The sequence below is a fragment of the Heterocephalus glaber genome, unplaced genomic scaffold (genome assembly GCF_053883595.1).
Source record: "Heterocephalus glaber isolate CG9 unplaced genomic scaffold, H.glaber_assembly_v1.0 deba00001452, whole genome shotgun sequence".
Classification (NCBI taxonomy): Eukaryota; Metazoa; Chordata; class Mammalia; order Rodentia; family Bathyergidae; genus Heterocephalus; species Heterocephalus glaber.
In genome coordinates, this window is record NW_028258302.1 from 3472025 (window position 1) to 3488315 (window position 16291).

The 16291-nt window shown below is 45.6% G+C and overlaps 1 protein-coding gene across 7 annotated transcripts in view; it reads left to right on the top strand.

The window, feature by feature from the left end:
* Rims3 (regulating synaptic membrane exocytosis 3) overlaps window positions 1-7400 on the top strand; it is a 39069-nt gene extending 31669 nt beyond the window's left edge. For 2 of the 7 annotated variants that reach the window (XM_013068193.3, XM_004871783.4), the window contains one exon: window positions 1400-7400. In XM_013068193.3, the coding sequence (XP_012923647.1) occupies window positions 1400-1612 (213 nt within the window). In that variant the 3' untranslated portion in view covers window positions 1613-7400. The remainder of the gene's footprint in view (window positions 1-1399) is intronic. The other 5 variants (XR_002391507.2, XR_015452720.1, XR_001182787.3 and 2 more) reach the window with 5 other exon arrangements.
* The last annotated feature ends 8891 nt before the right edge of the window (window positions 7401-16291 follow it).

The window sequence follows — 16291 nt, forward strand, 5'->3', positions numbered from 1 at the left end:
TTCACGGGACTAGTGCAGCAGAACTGAACCTAAGTCCTGGTGACTCTCATCCCAACTACTTGAAAGTGACAAAAACCTGGGGCACACTTTGTGCTGGGTCTTTGCAACCATCCTGTGAGGGAGGGTTCATCATGCCCCTCCTGTAGATGAAGAGCCTGAGCTTATGTGGGCAGACAGCACAGTGGTGAATCTATCTCTGGGCTCATTCCTAGGTTCAGGGTCCAGCTTGACCCTCACTGGCTATGGGAGGTATGTGGTGGAGATGGATCCAGAGGTTGCATGTAGAGGGCCTAACCCAGTGCCTGGCACACAGGCCACCACTTGCTGAGTATTAACAGTGGTGGTGGTGGCTGTTGGGCTTGCCTGAGGCCAGAAGTGGCAGAGAAGAGATGAGAGCCAAGCTGGTCTGGGATGCCTGACTTCTCATTTGGGCTGTTAGTCATCTTTCTGTTTGTAACAAAATACCTGAGATAATCAGCTTAAAAAGAGGAAAGGTATATTTTGGTGCAGTTTTGGAGGTTTTAATCTATGGGCAGTTTGGTCCTGTTGCCTCTGGGCCGTGGTGAGGCAAGACATAGAGTAGCAGCCAGCAGGAGAGGAAGCTTCTTACTCATGGCAGCTGGGAAGCAGAGGGAAGAGGAGAGCAGGCCCCCTCGGACCTCTTTGAGGGTGCACCCCCACTGGTTTAAAACTCTCATCAGCTCCACCTCTTAAAGGTTCCCACCAGCTCTCGAGAGCACCATGCTGTGGACTAAACCTTTAACACATGATGGGAGGACACTTACTCAAACCATAACAGGTTGTCCCTGTGGGCTGAGGTGGTTCTGGGATGAGAGCCCTTGGATGTACAACCCAAAGAACTACAGAAACCTAGCACTGTCAGTCAGGGGGCACCATGTTGGGTGTCTGTTTAAAAATACAATTTTGAAAATTCCCAGAGTCATAGGTGAGATCCAGTGAGGGCCAAGGGTTTAGGCAAGGCCCAGGGAGCCAACAGCAATGCTGAAGCCATGACCCAGGCATGGGGCTCTTCGTCTGCTCCTTGCTGGGGACAGAGCTGACCAGGGTGCTGGGAAGCCTGGAATCCAACACACCTGGGTTCTAATCCCACAAGTTACTGTGTATCTTTGGGTTAATGAGCTCTTCTGAGCCATGGTTCTCTGAGGAGAGTCACATGCCATACCCCTATCTGTGAGGCTTGTTATAGCAACTGCAATAATGCATGTCACGAGCACAGCATCGGGTCTGGCATGTCTTAAGTGCTCAGAAAGTTGTTGCCTAAAATTGGTTTGGCTTTCTCTACCCTATCCCCGGCAAAACTTACAGGTTCCTGGGCCCACTGCCCAGCCCGTGAGCTGAGGATGCAGCTCAGCTCTTCACTCTTCCTCCCCGCTGACAGGTGATCGTCTGGGGAGACTATGGTCGCATGGATCACAAGTGCTTCATGGGCATGGCCCAGATCATGCTGGACGAGCTGGACCTGAGCGCCGTGGTCACCGGGTGGTACAAACTCTTCCCCACCTCCTCTGTGGCAGACTCCACGCTCGGATCCCTCACCAGGCGCCTATCCCAGTCCTCCCTGGAGAGTGCCACCAGCCCCTCATGCTCCTAAGGACCTCACTCAGGACCAGAGGCTGGGTGGTGGCGTGGTCAGGGGGCCTATTGGTCCCCACCTTCCCCCTGTACATAGTCTCCGCGTCTTTCTGGACCCTTCACCCTGCTGCATGTCTGTTGGCTACTGGGCTTGTCCCAGCTGGCAGTGGAGACTGTAGTTTCTCTGTGTGTGTGTGTGTGTGTGTGTGTGTGTGTGTGTGTGTGTGTGTGTATGTGTGTCCCCACATTATATCTGTTTGTTTCTCTGGGTACAGTCAGTCCTGGTGACCACATGTCTCTCTGGATCACACTGAAAAGAGGAGTGTTGTGTGGACACAACTCACTCCAAGGAGTCTCCAGGGGTGGAAGTGGGAGATGGGGCCGCTGGTTGGTTGATCCTTCCTGGTCCCCTGCCTGGGGCAGAGCCTGTGTGTTCCCCACCTGTGCCTCTTGGTGGTCTCAGCTTGGTTTTCTGTCTTGTCTTTTGTATCACCCTTTGCCTCTCCCAGCATTGCTGCTCTTTTTGAGGAATGTAGCATCCACTGCAGCTGGCCACAACTATGCCCCTCTGGGAGCCCCCACACCCCCATTCCAGCTGCCCCAGCAGCTCTCCCCACTGAACACATCTTGCAGCATGTAGCAGTCATCTAGCACCCTGGCCAGGGACCAAGGGGAGGCTGAGGATGCCCGGGAGCAGAGGCCTTTGAGATGGCTTTATCTCTGGGCTAGACACACCTCCTTCCTACAGGCAAGCACACGAGGAGGTCTTAGTTCCCACGGGTACAGGCCAGATAGCCCAGCATGAAGGCCAGGTGCTCCCTTGTCTTTGTCACCTCCTTTCTCCCTTCTAGCCTCCTCTGCTCTGACATGCCAAAGGAGCTCTCCTGGTGGGCCCAGGAGATCTATGGAGATGTCGCCTGGCAAACCAGACAGCCTTCGCCAGGCCCTGAGAGTGGCCCGTCCCTCTCTGGGCTCCTCCTTAGGGGCATATGGCTTGGTAAGAGGTGCTGAGGGTAGGGCTGTTTGCTAGAATAAGGAGGGCTGAGGCTGACTGTTGAAAATCCTGTCTGACTTTGGGAATTAGCTGCATGAAGCTGTTCACTGGGGGCTCATTTCTAGACCAGAGTCCCTGTCTGGAGTTCAGATACACTTGGGCTTCAGCCTCCTGGCTCCGTGGGCAGCCTGGCTCTGGACTCTGGTCTGCCACAGTCACCAGCTCTGTTTAAGCAATACTTTCCCCTCTGAGCTTCCCTGCCTTCTCATGTGCTCCCACTGCCCTCTGGGAAGTGGCCTACTCTGGGCACTCCACCTGCCTCTGCTTATTTCCTGTCCTTGTCTCAGGCTTCTCCCAGCCACGCGGACCCTGAGTTGACTGCTAGGCCCTGCTGTGAGAATTAATGCCTGGACTGGACCCTGGGAGATGTCTGCTGGGAACCCTGATGTCTGGCTCAGGAATGCCACATCTGTCCTTCTCCCTCCTCAGCTCTAGGGTGAAGGGTAAGAGGCTGCCCAGGAGATGGACAGAGTTGCCCTGGGTTCATGGCTGGTCGGGAGGAAGTAGGTAGCTGGCAGGGCCAGGGTATGGGAAAGGCTGTCTTTCTGCCTCCTCCTCAGCCACTGCCCCCAAGTGCTGGTATACCTTTTGCCCATGCACTTGGGCCAGAGAGAGCTACTGAGGTTGCAGTGGAGGGGATTCAGGCCTGAGTGCTGAGATTTCACTCATACTGAAGCTAGAGGAGGAACGGCCATCTCAGTTCAAAGGGCTTCCTTGTCTGGCAAGGACCCTCCCTGGGTGGAAGCCAGAGTCCTGTGACCTCTCTCGCAAGGGAATGAGGGGAAGAAGCCAGGACCCATTGGTCCTACCATGACAAAAGTGGGTAAGGGCAGGAGGGAAATGCACAGCAGTTCCTGTCTCCAGGCTGAGCCTGCAATCTTGCATTTTCAGAGAAGAGAGCCACTGTATTCACGGAGGAGGGTGAGGAGGTGGCCAGCCAGTTTCCTCTTTGGGCAAAAGTGCTCTCCCCACTCCTGCTAGAAAATGTATATGTTTCCCATGGTTCTAAAAATGGGCAAAGGGATCTGAACTCTTTAACGTAGTGGGGGAAATACAGTACAGGGAGGAAACTCACTTGTAAAAGGGTGTTTTTCTCTCTTCTTTGTGGTGTGCTTACCTCTATGGCAGTTGCCTTCTGGATGGACTGAAAATACACCTTCTGGAGTGGGGGGAGTATTAGTGATCCACAGATAGCATAGACTTGCTCATGTGGCACTGAGTCACCCTCAGGAAATGGGGCTGTCAGCACCCGCATGCCCCAAGGTTCCAGGGAGGCCCTGGGAGAAGGTGGGAGCTGCTAGCAGGAAGGCTGCCCTGTGTAGACTTGGGCCATCATGCCCTTATGCCTGGGGTCAGCACAGGGAAAGTTCTAGTCAGGGGAGGGGCCTGATGTGCTGGAAACTCAGGCTGACCTGCCTCCAGTCCTCAGCTGCGGAAACTGCCTGGGAGTCGGGCCACTTGGTTGTTCCACCTTTTTTTTTTGGTTCTGGGGATCGAACTCGGGACCTTGGGCTTGAGAGGCAGGTGGTGGAACCACTGAGATAAATCTCAGGCCCAGTTGTTCCACCTCTTAATGGGAGGTAATTCCCTGCAAATTGGCTTTGGGGAATTATTCTTTTTAACCCTTTGCACTAAATAAGTTATTAGTGTAGATTCCCTTCCCCACAAGGGTGAGGTTGTGTGAGGTTGCCCTGTGTGTATGATAGAGTGTGGCTGGATTTAAGGGTCTGTTTCTCGGAATCCTGGGTGCAAGGCTTGCTGAGAAGCCACTCTGGAGCTGTCCCAGAAGAAAGGTGTGCACAAGTTGACTCTGACCTCCTCTGGACCGGGAGGGGGTGCTGGGAAGGAAGGAACATGATCCTCCGGAGTCTCCTTACCGTGGGGCTAAGTCAGATGCCCCTTACCCCAGATGAAAGCTAGTGATGGTACCAGCACAGGGCTCTTTGTCATGCTGTCTCCTCCGGGCAGGCAGGATCCATTGGTGATGTGGGAGAGGCAGAAGTGGCCTACAGTGATGCTGGACTGTGGGTAGGCACAGTGATGGATGATTCAGAGCATCTGTCTTCACATTTCTGCTCAGCTCAGTCTGTCCCACTTTCTTCATAGACTCCGTCCCTGCAGGGAAGTCTGCGATGAGCCCTTAGTATGAAGCAGGCTCCAGAAAATGGGTCAAGCCTTGGTTTGACAAGGGGGATTTGAACCATCTTTGAAAGTACTCCCCATCCAGTCTCTCTGCCACCCAGTTCTACTAGGAAAGGAGCACTTGAGAGGCTCTTGGGATCCTGCAGGTCCCCTGCGATGCCAGCATTTCATGGGGCTGAGACCGAATGGAGGAGAGCTCCAGAGAGAGGGCCCCACACTGCTGCTCACTCTTGGAACCACTGCCAGCCGGAACACTGAGGTCAAGCCAGCTCTCCCAGAGGCTTGACTCCCACCAGGGAAATACGAGGGGACTCTCCTTTACTGCCAGCCTCGAGGAGAGCAAAAGCCTCTATTTTTTAAAGACAATAGAGCCTCAAGGACGCTTCTTTGGAAATGAAATGTAGCACAAGCCTAGACTGCATTAAGGAGCTCTGACGTGCATCCTAGGGCCCTGCTCCAAGCCCTGCTGCCCAGAGGGTGCCGAGCTCCTCTTCCCCTGGGGCTCTAGAGCTCCTGATACCTCACATTCCCCATCACCCTTGACCCAGAAAGCAGCAGGGCCTTAGTAAGGCTGCTCTTCTGTGTTTCTCTGATTGCTTCCAGCACTGTGCAAACTCTGGGCAAGAAACTGCTGCCTTTGCCTGATGTTGTAGATGAGTTGCTCTCCACCTGTGAGGGGAAAGGTGGCATTTTGTCCAGAGCCAGAAGGTTGTCTGGCAGTATTTCTGCGGTGGCTGCCAGGAGGTGGAAAAGAGGCCTGCTTCCCTGCCTCCTCCTACCTTTCTCTTCCTCCTCACAGTTGTCTTCTCCAATGTCCTGACATACACAGAGGTTCTTTAAAATGCTGCTCCCTCTACTGGATTGTCTTTCACTGGATGATCAGGGAAGAGATGAAAATGTAGACTCATCCCTGCCTTCTCCCTCCAGTCTGCTTCTCATCCACATCAGAGGAGACTGGGACAAAGCAAAAACAATCATGTTGGAAGAGCAGGGGAACCCCATACAATCAGAAGCAGCCTGATAGTGGTGGGGCTGGCCTGGTCTGCCTTGGAAAGGGTTATTTTGAAAGAGTGCCTGAGCATCTCAGAGCAATGTCAGTGATGCCAAAGAGAGCAACTTGGCCTCCTTGGGCACCAACTCTGCTGGTGGAGCTGCACAAATGCAGCTCAGATGTTGGAAAGCCCAAGGGTGGGACCTTGTTCTCTGACAAAGGGCTTAATCTTTCCATGTAGCAAAGCAACTTCCCCCACCCCCAACCCAAGCTTGGGCTTCTGCAGGCCCAGCATGGCTGTGCCTGTGCAGGAAGCCACATGAGTGAAAGAAACTTGCATTCTCTCCCAGGGGCCTAGACTGGCTTGGAAAGGTGCTCTTTGAGAAGCATGAGTGCTAAATGCTTTGGAGAAACTTTCCAGGGCTGTGGCTGGAAACCTGGCCAGTAAGGATAGGGCCTTGGGCCTCCCAAGGAGTTCACACTGATGCTGGGAAGGGTCCCTTGGACTGGATTCCAGACCACTTGGATAACAGAAAAGGGGCCTGGGAATTCCAGGGGCAACTGAGCATCTGCCCCCTTAGCCAATGACCTGGACAAGGATGGCTGCTCTATACCATTTTGCCAGAAACTGTGATCTTGTACAAGACTCCTCTCTTTTCTGGGCCTCAGCTTCCTCATCTGCAAAATCAGAGCATTAGCTAGTTGCTCCATGGTTGCCTCCAGGTTTTTGAAGTCTGATCTGGAGCTGCTGAGAGGTATGAGCTGGGTGCACCTGGCACACGGTTCCCCAGGCTGGTTTCATCCAGCCCCTGGTGCCCAAGCAAGGTGAAGGTCCTTATCTGACCCACACCCAGATGCTGCCTCTAACAACTCTGGGAACCCTAACAGACTCTGCTTTCACCTCTTCATCGTTTTCTCTCCATTTTACTCTTGCATCATGATGAGAAATAATTAAAGGTTGTCTACAAAGGACACTTTTCAAGGTGCTGATGTGATGTCACAACCTCAGCTGCATCCTGAGTAGGGTCTGTGTCCCCACCAGGAGATGAGGCTGGGTTGTCCCTTGTTTCCGCTTCTACATGACAACAATGGGAAGAGTTGGAAGATCTGAGAATTTTAAAGGAAATGCTCTCAGTGGGAGGAGAGAGGGAACTGATTTCCCTTCCAAGTATTTTGCTTTTTAAAACCACTCCTCCTTCCAGAATGTCTTTAACCAGACATCATCTCAGAAAGCAGTGGCTGCTTCCTTAGAGAAAGCAGGGCTGAGAGTTCTGTCAACTCCTTTAGTATGTAAACTCACAGAAAGCAGGAACCCCTTTTTTTAGAATTTCCAAATGCATCTTGCAAAAAGAGAGATAGCAGTTAGGGACTGACAAGCACACTGTTTAGATAAGAAGCAATTAGCCTTTTTTATCTGTGCTCTCTGCATTTTCTATGTGCAGCATCTTTCCAAACTGTGGTTCCTGGGTGGCAGGTGGACAGCTGGGAGGGACTGCCGGCTGTTTTATACAATGTTCTTGCCAATTCCCTTAAGGAGAATATTCTTCACATGGCTTCTGCATGTACAGTATTTGGGCAGCAAAAAAAAAACAAAAAACGATTAAAGTCCATTTGAAATTGGTTGTGTTTCTTTCTGAAGACAGTTCTTAATTTTAGGACAGAGAAAACAGGTTTCCAAGTAGGGTTCTAGTGCTGTAAAACCAGGCTGGTCCAAGTAGCTTCCCAGCTCTGCCTCCCAGGACCCCTGCTTACTGGCCCTAGTCCCATAGGCACTACAAGGAGTGCCCAAGTAGAGGGAAAGTTAGGATGGGGGAAGGCTCTGCTCAGGAATGTGGCTGAGTCAGTCTCACTAACTTCAGCCACGTCTAATATTAGCAGTAAACATTAGCAGTTGATCTCTATTGCTGTGAACTACAACAATCACTGACCCTTAGAGCACCCTTTGCCCTTCTTGCCTCATGATAAAAACTCAGCAAACAGAATGTAACTTTCTTAATTTGATAAAGGTTATATACCCCAAAACCTACAGCAAATATTATGGCAAAACACGTTCTCCTTAAGATTAGTACAAGGCTGGACGGGGGATTTAGCTCGGTGCTGCCACCTGCCTCACAAGTGCAAGGACCTGAGTTTGATCCCTGGTACCACACACACAAAAAAGATTAGTACAAGGAGGCCCACAATCACTGCAACCATTTACATAGTTTTGAAAATCCTGTACAATGCTATAAGAAAGAAAAAAGATATAAAGATTAAGAGAGAAGAGATAAAACTCTTTTGTACAGCTGGGGATTTAGCTCAGGGGTTCTGCTGCCTGCCTCACAAGTGCAAGGTCCCGAGTTCGATCCCTGGTACCCAAAACAAAACAAAAAAGTAGTGGCAGAAACTGGTAGAGCAATTGAAATCGTCTGGAAATGTAAAAGGATGCAGCCACTATGGAAACCAGTTAAGCAGTTCCTCAAGAGCTTAAACATACAGTTACCACTAGACCTAGCAATTCTACGTGTACACAAAAGGTAGTTGAAACAATATATCCACACAAAACCTTATACCACAGAAAGTGGAAACAATCCAAATATCTACAGATAAATGGGTCAATAAATCTGTGGCATGTCCATACAATGTAATATTATTTAGCAATACAAAGGTAAGCAGTACTAATAGATGCTATATCGTGAATGGCCTCAAAAACATTATACTCAATGAAAGAAGCCAGTCACTCACAGAAATCACACATTGTATGATTCTATTTATATGAAATGTCCATAAAAGGCAAATATAGAGAAGCAAAAAGTAGATTAGTTAGTGCTGGGGTTGAATTGAGAGAATGTGTGACCACTAATTTTGTACTTCAAGAAATATTAAATTATTCAGCCTGAAGGAAAAAGATACCAAATGGAAATTAAGATCTATACAAATAGTAGAGAGCACCAGAAATAAATGTATGAATATGAAATACTTCTTGGTTAATTTCTTATATCTATTTAAGCTAAAATTAATAATCATTTAAAATTATGGCACATAAAAAAAAAGAAGCCAGCCATGGTGGCACATACCTGTGATCCCAGTACTCAGGAGGCTGAGGCAGGAGGATTGCCATGAGTTCAAGGCCAGCTTGGGCTACATAGTGAGTTCAAGGCCAGCCTGAACTCTACAGAGTGAGACCCTGTCTCAAAGAAAACAAACACACAAAACAAAACAAAAACTATGGCACATAAAACTTATGTAAGGGGGATTAAAAAAACTTATATGGAAGCAAAGTATATGACAATCATTGCCCAGAGAATAGGTGGGGAAGATGGAAGTATATTATGTAAGCTGTTTACATTATCTTGAAGGGCTATCGTTAGAAGGCAGATTGTGATTAAAGATGCTTGAGTAAACACTAAAAATTAAAGAAAATAGTAAAACATAGAAATTAGATAAACATGCAATAGAGATAAGGTACAATACTAAAAATACACAATCCAAAAGATGGTGGGAAAAGAAGAAAAAGAAGAATAATAGAACAGTGCAAACAAAGAGAAAACCATATAATCATCTCAAAAGATGCATAAAAAGAATTTGACCAAATTCCATATTCCGTTATGATTTTAAAAGTTTCAGAAAATTAGGAATAAAAGAGAACTTCGTTAGCTTCATAAAGTGCATATATGAAAAACTTAAGGTTAACATACACAATGGTGAAAATCGGTGGACACTTTCCCCCTAAAATCAGGAATAAGAAAAGGATGTCTGCTCTCTTCTATTCAACCTTATACCAACAGTCTTTGTCAATTAAGCAAGACAAGATAAATATCTATAGATTAGAACAAAAGAAATGAAGTTGTCTTTACTAACAGATGGTATGATTTTATACATAGAAAAATCTAAGGAGAAAAACCCTAGAACTAATAAATTTCCCAAGGACCCAGGATGTGGAGTCAACATGCAAACATCTATTTTACTTCTATATACTTCAAAAATAATTTTAGAAAATGAAGTTTAAAACAATACTATTGCCAGGCATGGTGGTGCATGCCTGTAATCCCAGCACTCAGGAGGCTGAGGCAGGAGGATTGCCATGAGTTCAAGGCCAGCCTGGGCTACATAGTCAATTCAAGTCCAGCCTGAACTGCATAGTGAGACCGTGTCTCAAAATAACAAAACAAAAACAAAAACCTACATAAAACAAACAAATGAAAAACAAGATTATTTACAAGTGCATGTAAAAACATGAAAATTTGAGGGATAAATTTGACAAAACATAAGACCTATATGCTGAATAATATAAAACACTGTTGAGAGAAAGTAAAGAATATCTAAATATATGGAGAGTTTATACCATGTCCATGGATTGAAAGACGAAATATTATCAAGATGTCAATTCCTCTAGATTTATTGTACTTTCAACAAAAATCATACAAGAAATTTTGTAGAAATTGACACGCTGATACTAAAGGTTACTTAGAAACGCAACGAACCTTGAGTAATTAAAGAATTTTGAAAAATAAGAATGAAGTTGGAAGACATAGGCTACCTGGTCACAAGATTTACTATAAAGTAAATGGGGTACTGGAATAGAACATACTATAAAAATAGACATACAGGGCTGGGGATTTAGCTCAGTGGTTTCACCACCTGCCTGTCAAACGCAAGGTCCCAAGTTTGATCCTGGGTACCAAAAAACCCCAAAAAACAAAACAAAAAAAATAGACATACACATGATCATTTGAATTCTGACAGACATCAAAATCATTCAACGATTTTTTTTCAACAAATGGTGCTGCCAACTGTGCACAGTTGGCCCTCTAAACCTGCATGTTCTGCATCCAGATGTAACCAAACATGGGTTGAAAATATTTTTCAAAAATATTTACACCTGCATTAAACATGTACAGACTTCCCCTTTGTCATTCTCTAAATAATACAGTATAACAACTATTTAAATAACATTTACATTTTATTAGGTATAATAAGTAATCCAGAGCTGATTTAGGGTGTGTGTTGGTTATATGGAAATACTACACAACTTTATATAAGAGACTTCAGCATCTTCAGATTTTGGTATCCATAGGGATTCCTGGAACCAATTCCCCGAAGATACTTGTATTTGAATGGAAAGATATGAACATTGATCCTTACGTCACACTATGTAGAAAAATTAACTCAAGCCAGATGTTGTGACTCATGCTTGTAATCTCAGCGTTCTGGGAGGCAGAGGCAGAAGGGTCACAAATTCAAGCTTGGCTTGGCAACTCAGTGACTTAGCAAGGCTCTCTTTTTAAATTTTTATTTTTTAAGCAAAACATTTATTGGTATATTTTAGATATACATAATGATAACACTCATCATAGGGAATCAAGACTTTCAAAATAAAGAATTAAAAAGGACTGGGGACGTAACTCAGTGCTAAGGCCTTGGGTTCAATCCTCAATACTGAAAGAAAAAAAAGAAAAGAAAACTCAAAGTTGATCACAGACCTAAAATCTTTACAACTTTAAATAGACTATAATACTTTAGGATATAAAAGTCACTAACCCTAAAATAAAAGTATAAAGATGAATTGAATTTCATAAAAATTAAAACTTCTTCTCTTTTTGAAAGACACCATTAAGACTCATAAGAAGATGACAATTTAATAGGGCAAATGAAATAAAAATGTGCAAAAGGTTTGGACATGTTACAAAGCAAATATACAAAATTATCAACAAGCACATGAGAAGATTTTTATCACTATCCATCATCAAGAACTACAGTACATACCCACTAGACTGCCCCAACGTAATGAGTAACTATCAAGCATTGATGTCACGTGGAATAGCATTTTCAATAGAGATATAAAATGGTACAACTATTTTGGAAAACAGTTGGACAATTTCTCATAATGGTAAACACACATGACAAGACCCAGCAATTCCACTCCTGGTTACTTATCAGGAAAGATGACAATACATGTCCACATAAAGCTAATACTGTTCATGGCAGCTCCCTTCATTTTAGACCCAAATGAGAAACAATACAAAAATCTAATGTGTCTGTTAGAGTTGCATCTGAATATTGAAACCACACAGTTATTTGAACAAGGAATTTTTAACATATAAAATGATTAGCACAGTAGTAGCTATAAAGACATAAGAACTCTCAAGACTATTCTAAAGCTCAGGGAGAATTCCCAAAGTAGGAACAACTGGAAGGGACCTTCTCCTCAAAGCTGAATTCAAGTCTTGTTAGAAACGTGCCACGTAATGGGAAAAAGCACGCTGGGTTGCCCAGGCTAGAACTGGTCCAGGGTCTCCAGGTGAGTGGGAAACACACTGTGGGTCCAGGCGGGTCCAGGCTGGCAGGCAGTACACAGAAGAGCCGGAGAATCAGGAAGCTACTTGCAGGCAGAACGATGCAAGGCCTGGGAGGCCTGGCATCCATGTCTGAAGGGCCCCTGAACGCAACCCTGGAGGAAACTGGTCAGGGGAAGCTGGCGGTTGACACACAGTGGGAGTTAAGGCCTCAGGGCCTACCCACTATCTGGACAGTTCAAGGCCGTAAGTGAACAGAGTCCTCACTGGGAGGGCTGTACCAACTTGGGCCTGAGCTAGGGCTGGGCGCTCAGAGGCATAATGTGATGGGGACGGACATCTGGGGCAGACCGCTAATGCATGTCAACACTCGTGTGGGTACAGGACAGTAGGAAAAAGAAAACTAAATAAGAGCACAATAGAACCAGGAAAAGAAGATCCTTCCGCGTGCAATGGCCCTCTAACGCCATCTACTGGCACAGTTTATTTAACTCTGTTCTCTCAGGCGAAACTAAAGGGGCTATGCTATCTACCACAGAGCAAGTAATGAAGGGTAGATTGGGAGTTGAGAGGCAACATTTCCATAAGTGTCATATCTACTTCTGGGTGCAATGGGAAAAAAAGTCTGTAGCATATGAGTACAACTGAACACCACTCAACTCAACACTTCCGGCAATACATGACAGCACAGATGAATCACAAAAACAGTACACTGAAAGAAATCAAAGGGTAAACACCATTAAATGAAATTCTAGAACATGCAAGCTTAATCTATACGGACAAAATATCAATTAGTGTTGCCTGTGGATTTAGGGTGGGTGGTGGTATTAACTATAAAGCATCACAAAGGAATTGTGGGACTGGTGGAAATGTTCTGTATCTGGATTGTGGTGTTGGGTACAGGGGATACATTTACCAAAATGCATCAGACTGCACCTTAAAATGGGTGTATTTGATTTTGTGCAAATCATACCTCATAATATCTATTTTTAAAAATCAAGATAAGTCTGAGAAACTGTCACAGCCAAGAGGAGCCTACAGAGACAACCAAATGTAATGTAGTATTCTGGATGGAGTCCTGAAATAGCAAGAAAGGGCACTGCATCAAAACTGAGGAAATCAAGTATGGATTTTAATTAATAATAATGTTTGGCTGATCACTATTGGTTCACTAATTCTAACAAATGTAGAGCAATCATAACTAATGTAAATGTTGGCAACAGGGCAAACTTAGGGGTACATGGGAATTCTCTCTACCATCTTTATAATTTTTCTGTAGAAAACCATTCTAAAGTTAAAAACTTCTAGTTTTAAAATATAGTGTGAAAATCAAATGCCTATTTTTGTGTAGGAGACCACTATCCCTTGTTAAACCCTGCTACCTTGTAAATTCCAGGGCAAGGTTTATTTGAAAGGGTCACAGCTTTCATGGGACTATTGGAAACCCTCCCTCTTCTCCAGGTGGTGGATTCTCAAAGTGGGAAAGTTCTTATGGCCAAGAAGATGATTATTCCAGATTATCAGCAGGATAGCGATGAGGTGGTACACCTGGAACAAGGTTACTCAGGAAATTCAAGCCATGGTTTCTCTGGGGGTTAGACAACCCTTACTGGTCCTGCATCTTCCATGGCTTGGCCAGAGGCCCAGTGGTAACAGGGCACAATTACAAAGGAAGTGCCCTTCAAGACTGGCTGGCCAACCCCAGGGATAAGGGGTGGGGAAAGAGCAACCTTTTTAAAGAAAAGAAACTTGCTGAAAATCCCATCTACTTCTGAAAGTGCAGGGCACTGTGGAGTGACATGTAACAGCAACACCTGTAATTGTATTAACTCTAAGAATGAGTTGTAGAGGTTGCAAGGGAAGTGTAGCAAGCAACTCCTTTATTAATAAAGCCTGATGTAAAACCATTAACAAATGCTTGCTGTTGTGGCGGTAAGGTGGAGCGTCTATGTCTTGATTTGTATGCGCGTGTGTTTGCCTCAAACTTCAATAGATTGGTAAGAACATCTGCTTAATCCAGGGGAATTTTTAAAATATAAAATAGTTATGAAAACCTCCATCTCACCTCAGCAAAACCAGAAGTTCTTTTGTGGGTTTGATAAAATCCCTTCCCTTCCGAGGCATGTCAATGCCCAGACAATTTACTGAACTGACCTACAATGAAGGATTTCTCATCCCAATGAGGACACTTGGGTGTGAGTGGTGGGAGGTTAGACTGGAGCAGCCTTTAAACCAAAAACTCTCTGTGGTATCAAAAGTAGGCCTGGGGCTAGGGATTTAGCTCAGTGGTTCTGCCGCCTGCCCTGCAAGCGAAAGGTCCTGAATTCAATCCTTGGTACCAAAATAACAAACGTAGGCCTGGGTAAGCATGGTTCATTCAGAACTGTTCATAGTGGTAGAGAGGTGGTCTAAGTGTCCTTCTGTCCTTCTGTCCCTGGGGAAATGGATGTGTATAATATGGAGGAGGCATTTAAGGATATAGGTCAGAAACTAGAAACACAGATGCCATGTATGCACGGAGACAGATCTTAAAAATAGATTGGTGGGGAAAAGGTAACAAAATTAAGTCTAGGGCATAATATGCATAAAATTAAAACTATAGCCCACAAATACCATATGTTGTATAAAAATACACACACCAGGCATGGTGCCACATAACTATACTCCCAGCACTCCAGGAGGCTGAGGGAGAAGCATCCCAAGTTCAAACCCAGCCTGGGCAACTTAGTGACTTAGTGAGACTCTGTTTCAAAATAAAAAATGAAAGAAGGGCTGGGCTTGTAGCTTGGTGCAAAGACCCTGGGTTCAATCCTTAGTACTGAAATGAGCAAACAAGCAAACAAGAACAAAAAAACACCCCTACACACATATAAAAATGTTTTGAGTTTTTTGTTTTGTTACTATTTTTAATGAAGTAAGTAAAATTGGGAAACGGGCTGAAAGTGAGTAAAGAACTGCATTCACAGCATCCTCAGGTGAAAGCTACCATGCACTTCCAGGCTAATCTCTCTGCAGGGTTACAGTACCTGTTTGTGTCCTATTGTATTCCTGCGTGTATCATAATGTCTGTGACTTAAGCATTGTAGGGATGATCAGAATTCAGAGTCTACCTGTGATTTTCCCTAAGCTTTCCTCCCCATGCAGTCCCTTAAATAAAAGTAGTAAGTCCTTATTCATATTTGAAGGAATGGGAATGGAGGTATGCACTAGATTTTCAGGCAGCAAGAGAACCAAGACATGGTCTCAATAGCAGGAAAAAGACCCTTAACTGAAGAAGATGGATCATCGTATCCTCTATGTTCACCAGGTCACCAGGATGCCAGGTATCAGATCCCTAGGCCCTCTAGAATCAGCCAGGTGCCCCACGGACAAGGAACTGAATACCCGTGAAGTGTGGGAATCACCAGGCCTGGTGAAGAGATGGTTGGGCCAGATGTCCTACAGAAGGAGAGCATGTCTATCTGGGCCCAGGGTCCATGCAGCTTGGGGAGTAAGTAGGCTGAGGTGGAGGGGCAGGCGAAAAGGAGGGATGCGGGAGAAGAGGGGAACAAGTCGTAAGGGGTGGCAAATGCAAGGCAGGTGGTGGGAAGAGAAGGACAGACCAGGCAGGGAAAGGGGATGAAGATAGACTGGTAAAAGGAGAAAGACAGTTTGGGAAAGACATGGTAAGAGGACCAGGCTGGTCTAAGTGGTCACTGAGGTTGGGTGGTATAATGTACAACAATTTATCATATAGCCCAGTGCAGAGGTAGGGGCTTCCAGGCCGCCCTTCCACCACTCCCAGCCCAGAGGAGGTGAGCCGTGCAGGCACCAACAGCACCCCCCCCACCATCAAAATGAGAAGACACGTGAACGAGTCTTAAAAACAGACTTCCAGATCATCTACAGCAACCCCAAAGGGAAATGAGATTGAACACTCTGATACTCAACCACCTGGACTCCCTGAACTGGCAACAGAGAGGATCTGCAAAAAAATGAAATCAGAAATAATTTCTCTGATAACAGCAGAGATTGTGCCCATAGTACAAGACATGATTAATAAATCTAGAGAGGACACAGATAAAAAAAATAGAGGATCTGAGGAACATGATGGAATCCCAACATAGGAAACAAATGGAATCCATAAAACAGATACAAACAGATTTCCAGGCGATTAAAAACTCCATTGAAAGTCTACACAGCAGAATGAGCCAATGTGAGGACAGAATTTCAGATATAGAAGATAAGATTGCAATT